Below are 15,385 nucleotides of genomic sequence, written 5' to 3'. Positions count from 1 at the left end.
CCCCTTATCATTAACCCCGTTAACCGTTAAGCATTGATTCTCATAATTATATATTTAAAAAAAAAAAAAAATCAATATGTGGGGATAATTTAATGTAACTTGAAAATCAGTTAGCGCAAAAGGCTCATGTAAAATGTCTTTTAAAATGGTTTCTACGGTAACTCCATTTCAGGAAATGACATCAGCACCCTATTTTTGAAACTCATACAAAAGCAGTGTGAAAACCTGAAAGACAGCTTTACACAGGTGTATTTTTCACCAGATTAATTATGTTTTTATACATTTATATTGTCCTCCTCTTAAAGATGCCAGGTAAGTGACATTTATAAATAATAAAGCAATACAAAATTAAAAACTGATTTAAATGTATTGAATTCGGTTTTGTCAAAACAGCATTTCTAGGAATAAGTTTGGAGCCAGGTCCAAAGGCTTTGGCTAAAGCAGAGGGCAAAACCGTGTATCTGCCCTGCAAAGCGAACGGTCTGAGCTCTTCAGATTACATCCATTGGTACCAAATAAAAGACGGTGGAGCCCCATCGAGACTACTCTATATCACTAAAGATGGTGCTATGACTCGTGATACCAGCAATCCCCAAGCAAATGACTTCACTGTGGACAAAACAAAGCTTTATGATCTAAAACTGAGTGACACTAAGAAGAGTCACGCTGCCGTTTACTTCTGTGCCTACTGGGACACAAGCGACCACAGTGAGAACATTTACTCACATCCTGTACATGAACTACTGGTAAATGTAATTAATGAATACAATATTTATATACTGTTTAAGTTCTTAATTTGAATTGAGCTTTATAGGATGACTGGATGTTGGTACAGTATTTTGATCTGTTTATCTCTTTATTGCCCTGCTGTTCATGGATACATTATGTATGTATGTATGTATAAAGTTATTTTACACACTATATTATTATGATTTTAGAATATGTCATGCGTATCTCATATTTGTTATATGTTGTGAAGATATAAATAAGTATTTATCATTGTCACATAAGTAGAATTATTATACAATTATGTTTCATATTTATGGGCATTTACAGGTTTGTAATTTTCAGTTGCTCAAAAATAACACTTGTCCTAAATTCACCAGTGTGCCGACTTAACGTTCTTTTCACATGTATTTCAATTCATTTCTGTATCAAATAATTTGAAAGGCACTGCAGAAGTTAAAGAAGCTGACAGACATAACAAATATACTGGATTAACCAAACTTGAACAAATGCATGAATATATAATACAGTACAGGCTATAATATAAAATAGATTTAACCATTTATTTTACAAATAAAAGCACAGAAAAGAGTGACTCTTTTTTTCTTTCTCTCAAATGTATCTCTGTGACCAATTTGTAATAGCACTTTTTAAACATTGAGAATTTCACAACCAATTAATTCCGAATTATATCCTCCTGGGAACCCGGGGAAAAAAAGTATTTTATATTTGGTATTTTTTCATGTCATTACATTGTTTAGAGCATAAGAAACAAATGAGGGGAAAAACATTTTTGACAAAAGATATTTTATTCATGTTATGCTATGTCCACAAAAAAAAAAAAAAAAAAAAAAAAAAAAAGAACATGAAATGCATGTATAGGCAAAAACAATGGGATTTTTTTTTTCATTCACCAATTAATTTTTAGGTTTCAGGTTTTTTTTAAACAAACTTTGTATAAAGATGATTCTCAACTATGTCATGAAAGATTTATAGAAATTATTTGATAAACCATTTTACTTTATATGCAATATGTGTGTAAATTACCATAGTCCCATTCAATACAATGTAGCCTATCTATAAAATGTATCTAATTAGCATATTATGAAAATGTGTTTTTGGGGCAACATGTAATGAAAACAATTTAATAATGGTAGTAATATTTGGCAAAATTTTCAAAATAATATCTAATATTTCATAGGAATAATGATCTATATATATTTTTTCCTATTCACTTGCTATGTCTCCCAAAATACAACATTATTTAAGTCCTGGGCCGGTTGCATAAAATTATTAGACTAGTCTTACAAGTTAGTCATCTAACTTTTTTCTTTAAGTCTTGCCATATCTTTTTTAAGTCAGTTACATGAAAAAGTAGACTGGTCTAATTTGAGTCTGAAGTGTAAGAGTGATTAGCCCTAACTAACTGCTAGTTGGTCAGACTAGTTCTCCTCAGTCTTAACTTGGCAGTTTATGCAACTGGCCGCTGGTGTCCACAGAGGTCATGTATGAAATCAATGCCCTGTAGAAAGTCATATTTTGATCAGAAACCCCATAATATTTTCCTGAGATGTTGATTTATGACAAACAATTTGAAAAGTAGTCTGATTTAAATTATAATAATTATCATATTTCCATAAGAGTGCTAAATGTGATCACTAAATTAATGTCAGTCATTGTGAAACCTCCAAACATTTGGTATCTCTGAGAATCCCTGAATACATGACATCCAAACTGTGACATGCATGCTGTCAAAGAAATTCACTCAAATATAATGTCCACTATAGAGGACAAAGTCTATTCCTGGGTCCCATACTGTCATCATCATAGTGCCATTACAGAATGTTTTTAAACATCTTGTCTGCCAACACAGCCAACCTGGGAAACATCTTCACCTGTTCACCATCTATTTAAATCCATAAGCCACCTTATAGCAAAACCGAGTACCACTGAGGAAGAGCCGCTCATCTGCTGTGGAGGAAGTTTTAATAAACCAGGGTTAAATTACATGACACTGCCTATAACCCATGAGTGGTTTAGCTTGTGTAAGAAACCTTCTTGCGATAGTGATGATGATGATGAGATATTCGTAAAGAGGAAACCACAAGGCCATTATCATTAGCCTACCTTCTGATTGGCAGATGTAGTTCATAATTCTTCAAACTCGTGGATGACAGATGTAGACATGGCAGTGTCTGGAATGATAACATTTGGGTTGTTAATAGTCTTAATAGGTGAGATTTTAGTAGCCTGGAATAATTATTAACATTTCTCAGTTATGATTATTCAGTGATTTTCTACTTTTAAAACGGAATTTCCGTCAGTAATTTTGTTGCAATATTTTGAGGTTCGTCTCGCACAGGCTTAATTTGACAGCTAACATTTAAACACAATGTTTTAAACAAAACACTATTTTTGTTTGTAGGCTACGTGCCTTTATGATAGGTAAATATGTAATAAATAATGACAATACTAATGTTTTATCGATAAAATGTCCAATAGGCCTACGGATTATAACAGAAAACACCGAGCTTTAATTTTACTGCGTTCTGACTAACTCGTAGTTGATTGACGTTTAAAAAGCCATTGAAGCCTATCTAGCTATGATCAAATACAAATGCTTTAATTAGGATTTCAGATACACTCAACGCTTTTTAATTTTCTGGTTTTAGACTGTTTAAATGGACAAAATGCCCCTACGCATCCTGTTGCTGTGACCTTTAAGGCAAAGGAAAGATCTGCTGTAATCACATGCGATGTGGGTTCATCGACGCTTCAATCCAGCGTTCTCCACTGGTACAGAGCTCAACCAGGAGGAGCTTTCCAACGATTAATGTATTTCGAAGCAGGATCGACAAAAGCTACAAACGATCAGGATACCCCCCGTAGATTTGCTGGAACGGTGAAAAGTCCGAAAGTGTCACTAACTATCTCGAAAGTGCAGTTGGACGATGCAGGATCATATTACTGCGCGCTCTGGACTGGAGATAACACAGTGCTGACTGTAAGAGGAAATCGTTACAAAAACCTGCTTTCATAATCAATGCGGTTTTACTAGGAACAACAGTAGAAGAAGGGGGATACATTCAGAATATATTAATTGGGACTTTGCTTTTTTGCTGTCAATATTACATTAAAAAAACTGAAATGTTCAAAAAGTGTATATCTGAACCCTAAAAACTACTGTAGCCTACCGTACACACACTGTTAACACTAGGCTACAATAAAACTGTTTCTTCAACTTTAGGCTTGTCATCTTTATAGCCTACCCCATTGGTTGATTTTTATTAAAATGAAACCTTTTTGTTATATGAATATGAATATGAAAGGTAACATTTAAAATGACTTGCAAACGTTTTATCATGTATTGATGTTTACTTTTCTAAAACGTAGCCTAGGCCCATGATTTTCATTTTATTTTACATTTGTCTTAAATTCAGATATCAATCTTGATTTAATTTAAAACATTTCACATTTACGTTTAATATAACACTGGGGATTATAAAAATCTTAGTTAAACAATCATTTGACCATTTTTGTGTGAAATTCGTTTTTAAATACATTATGAATATCTATACATTCAAAATACAACTGTCCCACAGCTTTGGCATCACTTCCTCCACAATCAAACATTTTGCCTATAATAAAGTTCTATCAAAAATGAATGGCTTGGATACAAATGAGACATGAGTGTCAATGAAGAGCATGTTTGAAAATAAATATGAGACATGGTGTGTGAAGAACATAAATACATGGTAAAGCACTTGATTGAACTGAATATTTTTATTCCAATCAAGTTCCAAACGATTAGTTGTATTAAAAGGCAAATACAGTTAATCTTAGCCAGATAAATGGGTCAGCCATTTTAGTCAAGATTTAAAAAAATACAAAAAATAAATAAATAAATAAACAAATTAATTCCTCTCAGAATACTGAATACATCATTTTAAATGTGATGGAAATAATACTGGAATGAAAGTACTCATGATTTTCAGAAAACATGACAGCTGAAGGCCTTTCCTTATAATACCCTGTTTGTCCAATACAGTTATGCATATTGTTTAAAACAGTAAATTATTGTTTGAGCCTAAATACCTTCCATCAAATGAGAAAACACTGCACACCGCTAATATTCAAAATTTGTACATTATTTTAAAGTGTATGTTTTGAAAAATAATGTGTAAAACGTGTGAAAATAGGTAATAGAAGTTACTGAAGTTTAGATCAACTTCAGGGCCTTAATTTTAAAATGTGATGACCAAAACTTGATGACTGAAATGAAATAGGAAAGAAATGTCATGTGCTGAAAACAATCAGGAAATGACATCAGCAAACTGTATTTGAATGGCATACAAGGCTGGGTACAATACTAAAAAAAAGAGCATTACTCTCCAAACGTCAAACTAGATGAATGATGTTTGCATACATTTATCTGGTCCTTCTCTCAGAGATCCCAGGTAGGTGCCATTTAAAAGTAAGCCTTTAATTTGTGAAAGGTTTTCTGACATTTGTTTTGTTCAATCGAAGCAGATGTTCTGGGAGTGACTTTGGAACAAGGTCAACCAACGTTGATCAAAGCAGTGGGCAAAACTTCATATCTCCCCTGCAAAGTGACCGATTTACAATCTTGGAATTACATCCATTGGTACCAAAAGAGAGAGGGTGAAGCCCCATCAAGACTACTCTATATCAATGCAGGCGGTAGCTTTACTCATGATACCAGCAATCCCCAAGCAAATGACTTCACTGTGGACAGAACACAGCTCTTTAATCTAAAACTGAGCAACACAAAGCCGATTCATGCAGCAGTTTACTACTGCGCCTATTGGGACACAAGCGACCACAGTGAGAACATTTACTCACATACTGTACATGAACTCATGGATATTATCATTAGATAGTATTCATTAGATTTGAGACGTTTGAATAGAAATATGAGCTAATGTTTCATGTGTATATGAACCCAAATTTCACCCTCCACTATTAAATGTCCCTGAAGTTCAATGCAACCGGTGTGATTTATTTTTCTTTCTTCAAGCCCTTTCAAATATTTTCCTATATTTTTAATATTTGTATACAGTTGTTTGTTTGAGATGCGGGTCTTCAACAGTGGATGGTGCTATTGAGCTGCAAAAGAGGATTGTTTTCAGCTTTAAGGCTCTGTGAAAGTTACTAAATTACTTCTAACAAATTGCATTTTACTAAATTACTTCTGATAAATTGAAGAGAATCCCGATGAAATATCTAATTTATCAATCAAATGAGGTAGAAATGTATCAGCTTTTGAAATATTTTATTCTGATTGCTGTACAACTACAAATCACATCCCATTTTGTCAGAGCTCCACCTCAGGAAATGACGTCACTGAACAATTTTCTGCATGGATTTTTTTGCAAAATAGTGTAAAGAAGTGTTCAGGGAACTTTATGAACCATATATCGCCTGACATAACCAAATGAACGATGCTCATAAACGTGTGCACTGTTGTTCTCATAATGATCCATGGTAAGCAAACTTTAAAAGGGGGTTAAATAGGTAATTGGTCAAATAAAATAGGTCAATATGATAATAAAACATAAATATGAAAACTTGTTTTAAAAAATGTATTTTCATTTTATTTCATCGCAGGTGTGGAAGGTTTGAGTTTAAATCAAAATCAGAAGTTTTTGGTGAAGCTAAAGGGTAAAACTGTGTCCTTCAGATGTGAGGTAACCGGCTTGAGCACTGGTAATTTTGTCCACTGGTACCATAAGAAAGATGGTGAAACGTTTAAAAGACTACTCTACATCAGCGCATCTGGGACTGCTACAACTGAAGCAAAATACTTTGTTTCTGAAAAAATTGGAGATTCATATGGCATAAAACTCAAAGAAACAAAGGAGGAACATTCTGGCATGTATTACTGTGCATGCTGGGATGGCAGCCACAGTGAGAGAAAGCTTTGACATCCTTGACATAAACCATGAGAAACTGTTATTCCACAACATGAACAATGTCAAAATCTAACAGTTACAAACCACTTTTACTACAGTATTGAATCATCTGACAGATACTGTTTGAGGAGAACCACAAAATAGTGCGGTTTGGTGTAGCAAATGTGCTTGCAGATAAAAACAACAGCACAGAGGATGATAGTTATTTAATGTAGTGGAAACAACATGAGCTGGCCTTCTCAGTGTTAACATAGTAAGAGATGCAGTACAAATTCATTGAACGTCAACACATTAAACACAATAACATATGGGCCACTGATACGCAGTAATGTCAGCAGTGCAGTCAGTATTTTTTGAAGACTTTGATTATTTTATTGCTTTGACTGGGTTTTAAGAAAAAAGACAAAGAAGTATATGGAAATAAATGAGCAAAAAAATCCCCCTAAGACTAAAGTGTATAGTGGAGAAAGAAGGAGAAACCTCGAAGAGGATCCTGTATGCTGACAAAAATGACAAATCTGCAAGAAATTATGTTGGTTCTGAGTCCAGAAAATCATAAAATAAATAATTTTGCTTTGAAAATCACAAAGCTGAAAAAGAGCATTCAGCGATGTCTTACTGTGCTTGCTGGAGCTCAGACAGAACAGTGAGTATAAAAACTGAAGCCCTGCACAAAAAAAAAAACACAACCCTTTCTCCAAAGTTGATATAAAAACTATCATGACAATCAAAGAATTTGCTTCTAAAGAACGCTCCAGTTACTAACACAACCTCTGTTCCCTGAGATAACGGGAACGAGCATTCCGTACGAGCATTCCGACTGCAGCTGTATATAGCACAGCAAGGGTACGTAATGCTCGTTCACGTTATCTCAGGGAACCGAGGTCATGTTAGTAACTGGAGTGTTCCCTTTCGAAACGGTCTCTCACATTGTGTGAAACACGCTTTGGAGAACGATATATCATAGCGCCAGGCTATAAGCGTAGAACAGAAGCTGTCCTATGAGCTCGTGGCTAGGCAACATAGGCTAACTTAGTGAGGCCAAGGCTACGGGGCTGGAGCCTCAGCAAATACAGTCCGGACCACTTTTTAGGGGTGCAGGACAATCAAGCGGACAAGATCCATGCCTGGAGGGCAGGGACGTCCAAGTAAAAACCTAGTGAAGGAAGACGGCGAAGACCAGCCAGCTGCCGCTCAAAAATCTCCAATGGAGACTCTGCTGGACCAAGCCCAGGAGGAGGCCATTCCCCTAGCGGAGTGGGCCCTCACTCCAATGGGGCATTCAAAGCCCACTGAAGCATAAGCCAGGGCTATAGCATCAACTATCCAGCGGAATAATCTGCTTCGTAACTAGAAGCCCTTTAGAGCAGCCTCGAGGCACACAAAGAGCTGTGCTCTGAGCAGAGCTCTGATTGCCGATACTGGCTAGAGCGCTCTACATAAGTTCTGAGGGTAAGCCACCCCATCGAACGCAAATCTCAAGAACGGTCTGTGATGAGGGGCTATCTGGACGTGAAAGTAAGCATCTTTCAGATCCACTGATAAGAACCAGTCCCCTGGGCAAATTTGCACGAGGATCTGCTCCAAAGTCAACATTCTGAATGGCCGCTTCATTAATGTGCAATTCTCCTGAGGTTGAGGATGGGCCAGAGCCCACCATCTTTTTGGTGGGACCGGCTAGGCGGCACCCTTCACCAGCAGACACTGCACTTTGGAGTGAAGAACATTAGCATCGTTGTCCTAAACCAAAGTTTAAACCACACCCCTGAAACAGGGGGCCCTGCTAGTGAATTGAAGTGAGTCTCATTTTATAGTTTGCATAACCCAGCCTGACACGCCCGGGATGACTTCCCACGCCTGAAGTCGGGCGGCAAGGGGCCTGAGTTTTTCAGGCAGCAGTTCGCTGCATGAGGGCTAGGAACTGATGGCCACAGAAGAACTCGCCTGCTTCAGTAGGAAGTGGTGCATAGCCTGCGACACCTTCCATGCCGCTGTGAAAAGCTCAGCAAAGCCATTCAGAACCGAATAAGCCAAAGGGAAAGACAGGGGAGTCAGGGCTGTCTTGTCGGCGTCCTTGATCTCCAAGATTAATCATAGGTGGGGCTTTGACTACCACTAAACAGACCATCATACAGGCCATCAAATAAATCTGGAAGGCACTGCAGAAGTTAAAGAAGCTGACAGACATAACAAATAAACTGGATTAACCAAACTAGTCTTGAACAAATGCATGAATATAATATAGTACAGGATTTAATATAAAATAGATTTAACCATTTATTTTACAAATTAAAGCACAAAAAAGAGTGACTCTTTTTTTCTCTCAATTTTATCTTTGTGACCAATTTGCAATAGTACTTTTTAAACTACACTGTGAATTTCACAACCCATTCCGAATTATATCATAGTGTCAGTACCGGATGTTTTTTAAACTAAATTTTTGCCTACTCAAAGCATCTTGCCAACACAGCCAACCTGGGAAACATCTTCACCTGTTCACCATCTATTTAAATCCATAAGCCACCTTATAGCAAAACCGAGTACCACTGAGGAAGAGCCGCTCATCTGCTCTGGAGGAAGTTTTAATAAACCAGGGTTAAATTACATGTTTAATACTGCCTAACCCATGAGTGGTTTAGCTTGTGTAAGAAACCTTCTTGCGATAGTGATGATGATGAGATATTCGTAAAGAGGAAACCACAAGGCCATTATCATTAGCCTACCTTCTGATTGGCAGATGTAGTTCATAATTCTTCAAACTCGTGGATGACAGATGTAGACATGGCAGTGTCTGGAATGATAACATTTGGGTTGTTAATAGTCTTAATAGGTAAAATTTTAGTTTTCTGTTATAATTAGCCTATTAACATTTCTCAGTTAAGATTATTCAGTGATTTTCAACTTTTAAAAATAAATTTTCGTCAGTAATTTTAGGTAGTCTACTTTGCCTACAAATAGGCTTGCAGGTCTATTCCTAAATAAGAGCTTTAGGATATTAGATACCTAATTGTTGTGTACACACTTTTACTTGTTTAGCACATTTTAATTGTTTCTCTTATGGTTTTAGATTGTTTAAATGGACAAAATATTCCTATGCATCCTGAGCCTGTGATCATTAAGGTAATTGGTAGAGTTACTAGAATCACATGCAATGTGGGTTCATCGACGCTTCAATCCGACGCTATCCACTGGTACAGAGCTCAACCAGGAGGAGCTTTCCAGCGATTAATATATTTCGAAGCAGGATCGACAACAGCCAAAATCGATCCGGCGATGGTCGGCAGTGGATTTGCTGGAACGGTGAACAATCAGCAAGTGACACTAACTATCTCGAAAGTGCAGTTGGACGATGCAGGATCATATTACTGCGCGCTCTGGACTGATAACACACAGTGCTGACTGTAAGAGGAAATCGTTACAAAAACCTGCTTTCATAATCAATGCGGTTTTACTAGGAACAACAGTAGAAGAAGGGGGAGACATTCAGAATATTTTAATTGGGACTTTGCTTTTTGTTGTCAATATTACATTAAAAACAACTGTAAATGTTCAAAAAGTGTATATCTGAACCCTAAAAGCTGTACTGTACACAGACTGTTAACACTAGGCTACAATAAAACTGTTTCTTCAACTTTAGGCTTGTCATTTTTATAGCCTACCCCATTGGTTGATTTTTATTAAAATGAAAATCATTTTCTTTTTGTTATATGAATAAGGTAACATCTAAAAATTACTTGCAAACGTTTTATCATGTCTTGATTTTTACTTTTCTAAGATGTAGCCTATAGGCCCATAGATTTTAATTTTTTTTTTTACATTTGTCTTAAACTCAGATCTCAGTCTTAAATTATTGTAAAAACATTTCACATTTACATTTATTATATCACTGGGGATTATAACAATCTTAGTTAAACAATCATTTGACCATGTTTGTTTGAAATTCGTTTTTAAATACATTATGAATATCTATACATTCAAAATACAACTGTCCCACAGCTTTGGCATCACTTCCTCCACAATCAAACATTTTGCCTATAATAAAGTTAGAGACAAAAGAGTCAATGAAGAACATGTTTTAAAATAAATATGAGACATGGTGTGTGAAGAACATAAATACATGGTAAAGCACTTGATTGAACAGAATATTTTTTATTCAAATTCCAAACGATTAGTTTTATTAAAAGGCAAATACAATTAATCTTAGCCAGACAAATGGGTCAGCCATTTTAGTCGTTTATTGAAATAAAGTAAAAAAAAATAATCATCTCAGAATGCTAAATAACCTACATCATTCTAAATGTGATGGAAATAATACTGGAATGAAAGAATTAATGATTTTCAGAAAACATGACCGGACTATGCTGTATTCCTTTCCTTATAATACCCTGTTTGTCCAATCCAGTTATGCATATTATTTAAAACAGTAAATTATTGTTTGAGCCTAAATACCTTCCATCAAATGAGAAAACACTGCACACCGCTAATATTAAAAATGTGTACATTATTTTATTTTAATTTAATTTTAATTTTATGTGTACATTATTTATTATTTTATGTTTTGAAAAATAATGTGTAAAATAGGTAATAGAAGTTACTCAAGTTTAGACCAACTTTAGGGCCTTCATTTTAAAATGACTAAAACTTGATGACTGAAATGAAATAGGAAAGAAATGTCATGTGCTGAAAACAATCAGGAAATGACATCAGCAAACTGTATTTGAATGGCATACAAGGCTGGGTACAACACTAAAAAAAAAGAGCATTACTCTCCAAACGTCAAACTAGATGAATGATGTTTGCATACATTTATCTGGTCCTTCTCTCAGAGATCCCAGGTAGGTGCCATTTAAAAGTAAGCCTTTAATTTGTGAAAGGTTTTATGACATTTGTTTTGTTCAATCGAAGCAGATGTTCTGGGAGTGACTTTGGAACAAGGTCAACCAACGTTGGTCAAAGCAGTGGGCAAAACTTCATATCTCCCCTGCAAAGTGACCGATTTACAATCTTGGAATTACATCCATTGGTACCAAAAGAGAGAGGGTGAAGCCCCATCAAGACTACTCTATATCAATGCAGGCGGTAGCTTTACTCATGATACCAGCAATCCCCAAGCAAATGACTTCACTGTGGACAGAACACAGCTCTTTAATCTAAAACTGAGCAACACAAAGCCGATTCATGCAGCAGTTTACTACTGCGCCTATTGGGACACAAGCGACCACAGTGAGAACATTTACTCACATACTGTACATGAACTCATGGATATTATCATTAGATAGTATTCATTAGATTTGAGACGTTTGAATAGAAATATGAGCTAATGTTTCATGTGTATATGAACCCAAATTTCACCCTCCACTATTAAAAGTCCCTGAAGTTCAATGCAACCGGTGTGATTTATTTTTCTTTCTTCAAGCCCTTTCAAATATTTTCCTATATTTTTAATATTTGTATACAGTTGTTTGTTTGAGATGCGGGTCTTCAACAGTGGATGGTGCTATTGAGCTGCAAAAGAGGATTGTTTTCAGCTTTAAGGCTCTGTGAAAGTTACTAAATTACTTCTAACAAATTGCATTTTACTAAATTACTTCTGATAAATTGAAGAGAATCCCGATGAAATATCTAATTTATCAATCAAATGAGGTAGAAATGTATCAGCTTTTGAAATATTTTATTCTGATTGCTGTACAACTACAAATCACATCCCGTTTTGTCAGAGCTCCACCTCAGGAAATGACGTCACTGAACAATTTTCTGCATGGATTTTTTTGCAAAATAGTGTAAAGAAGTGTTCAGGGAACTTTATGAACCATATATCGCCTGACATAACCAAATGAACGATGCTCATAAACGTGTGCACTGTTGTTCTCATAATGATCCATGGTAAGTAAACTTTAAAAGGGGGTTAAATAGGTAATTGGTCAAATAAAATAGGTTAATGATAAAACATAAATATGAAAACTTATTTAAAATAATTGATTTTCATTTTATTTCATCGCAGGTGTGGAAGGTTTGAGTTTAAATCAAAATCAGAAGTTTTTGGTGAAGCTAAAGGGTAAAACTGTGTCCTTCAGATGTGAGGTAACCGGCTTGGGCTCTGGTTTTGTCCACTGGTACCATAAGAAAGATGGTGAAACGTTTAAAAGACTACTCTACATCAGCGCATCTGGGACTGCTACAACTGAAGCAAAAGACTTTGTCTCTGAAAAAATTGGAGATTCATATGGCATAAAACTCAAAGAAACAAAGGAGGAACATTCTGGCATGTATTACTGTGCATGCTGGGATGGCAGCCACAGTGAGAGAAAGCTTTGACATCCTTGACATAAACCATGAGAAACTGTTATTCCACAACATGAACAATGTCAAAATCTAACAGTTACAAACCACTTTTACTACAGTATTGAATCATCTGACAGATACTGTTTGAGGAGAACCACAAAATAGTGCGGTTTGGTGTAGCAAATGTGCTTGCAGATAAAAACAACAGCACAGAGGATGATAGTTATTTAATGTAGTGGAATCAACACGTGCTGGCCTTCTCAGTGTTAAAATAGTAAGAGATGCAGTACAACAACTTCTAATTTCAAAGTGCAATCTATTGCAAAGGGAATTCATGAACAGCATGCAATTAATGCAGAGCTTCAACACATTAAACACAATAAATATGCAGTCAATATGTTTTAAAGGCTTTGATTATTTTATTGCTTTGATGATGGGTTTTAAGGAAAAAATATATAAATGAGAATTATTTCCCCCCTAGTGCCTTCTAGACTTTCAATAGGCAGAAATGTTCATTGTGTCGCAATTTTACTTTAGGATATGAACATAATGCAAGTCCAAGGACTTTAACCACACATTGAAATATAGCTACTACAACTACTACTTCTTGCTGTTTCTTTTGGTCCTGAGGCAATCCAAACAATATTAAGTTAACTGCAGATATTAGGCTGCTCCTAACATTCACTCTCAGAAACAAATTGCAAACATTTTACTTTAAAGGGTACAACAGCTTGTCACTGGGGCAGTACTCTTAAAAGGACAACTTTGTAGGTTAATAGTATTGCTGCTCTAAGGTACTAATATGCACCTTTAGGGGTAAAAAAAGATGTCCTTTAAGGGTACTACCCCAGTGACCCCTAAAGTTAAAATAAAAAAATAAAAAATTCTGAGAGTGCTCAAAAGTGGAGGAAATGAGGAAGTCCATCAATGAAATGCCGAAATCCTTGAAAAGGAACAAACTTTCTCTTGGGTTAAGCTCAGTATGGTGCATTTCACATCTGTAACCCAGATTAGCTATTAGTATTGCAACTTCCTGTTTGTTGCTCAATTCCTATGAATCACAGAGTAAAGACAGAATCAGACTGTCTCTGCTACTATGAATGCTCTTTTGATGCTTTCCTTTTTCCTGTTTTTTCAGTTCATGCAGAGGCGAGTCTTATTATTTGGCAATATAATTGATTCTGTATTATAAAACTAGTTTTTAAAGAAATAAATGTTAAATAATAATAATAACCATTATGATACATCTAACCAAATAGTCTGGTAGTTTGATTTGTGAGCTGATGCTTTTTACAGTGGATGGAGCCGGTGAGCTGCAACAGAAAATCTCACTGACCAAAGCAGAGGAAAAGTTAGCCATTATAGACTGACAGAATAAAACCTGAGAACATCCTGAAAAAAAAAAATCATATTTTTTTTTTGCTGACAAATTTACAGTAAATTAGCATCCTATCCTGCCTGTAGCATTTGAAAGAACAATCCCCAAGCAAATACATTTTTATACAAAACTACAAAAGCAATCATTACATTTGAATCACCTTATATGATCTATTAAACATTTTGTAATATCTTGATATATTCTGCAATGACTTGTTCATTGATATTTCACTGGTTTTGTCCATCCTTCTGACTGTCTTACAAATGAATTAGGTTGAATAGCTGTCAGCTGTTAAATTTAAGTACACAAGATAATACCAATTTAGGTTAACCAATTACCAAGCAATGCTTCATTTTGAAATATTAGCATCATAGACCCTTTATTCACATTATCTGTTATAATAAACAATATCATATGACACATCACTGTAGTGGAATTAAAGGCAAATGGGTGGATGAGGATGAGATGATGAAAATTAAAATACTTTTACAATTTAGTTCAAAACGCAAATTCCAACTTTTTCGAAATGTAATATGTTTTTGATGCTTTCATACATTTTTGAAAAACATCATTTTATCAACAACAACAACAAAAAAATGTATATATAGAATGATCCCAAAAATGTCACGTTATCTATCTAGTATCACAGAGGTGTACACAACTTTGCAAAAAATTGCAAACACATTTTTCAAGTTAAAATATCATATAGTTAAATCATGAATATATTTATGAATAGCCTTCATTTGACTTGAACTAACTGTGCCGTTTCATAAAAAGGGATAAACTTACTGACTTTAATCCAAAAAAGAAAGATTGTGAACCTGTATGAAAAACCTCAATTCAAACACATATTAGCATGAGGACAGGAAACTCAGAAACACTGCAACTTCCTGTTTTTTGCTCATAGAAATAAATTCCACCTTCGTCCCAGAGAAAAAAACAGAAGCTCTCTATCTTAAATCTGCCATCATGAGTCCTCAGCCGCAGTTATTCTGTTTGCTGTTTATTTTCCTTATATTTAAAGGTAAGTGTTTAATGTGTGGCCATATCATCTTTATATCACTGT

The 15,385-nt window shown here is 35.3% G+C and overlaps 1 protein-coding gene across 4 annotated transcripts in view; it reads left to right on the top strand.

Annotated features, from left to right (window-relative positions):
- The first annotated feature begins 240 nt into the window (after positions 1-240).
- The window catches only part of LOC307161319 (immunoglobulin kappa light chain-like), a 21,573-nt gene continuing 6,428 nt past the window's right edge, over positions 241-15,385 (top strand). The window contains exons 1-2 of one of the 4 annotated variants that reach the window (XM_079875952.1): positions 241-312; positions 394-708. In XM_079875952.1, the coding sequence (XP_079732078.1) occupies positions 270-312; positions 394-708 (358 nt within the window). In that variant the 5' untranslated portion in view covers positions 241-269. Of the gene's footprint in view, positions 313-393; positions 709-2,866; positions 2,961-3,398; positions 3,722-6,159; positions 6,232-6,354; positions 6,655-9,399; positions 9,490-9,726; positions 10,052-15,385 lie in introns of those variants that run through there. The other 3 variants (XM_079875954.1, XM_079875953.1, XM_079875951.1) reach the window with 3 other exon arrangements.

Source organism: Squalius cephalus (genome assembly GCF_949319135.1).
Source record: "Squalius cephalus genome assembly, chromosome: 7".
Taxonomy (NCBI): domain Eukaryota; kingdom Metazoa; phylum Chordata; class Actinopteri; order Cypriniformes; family Leuciscidae; genus Squalius; species Squalius cephalus.
This window is presented reverse-complemented; position numbering and strand designations above follow the sequence as displayed.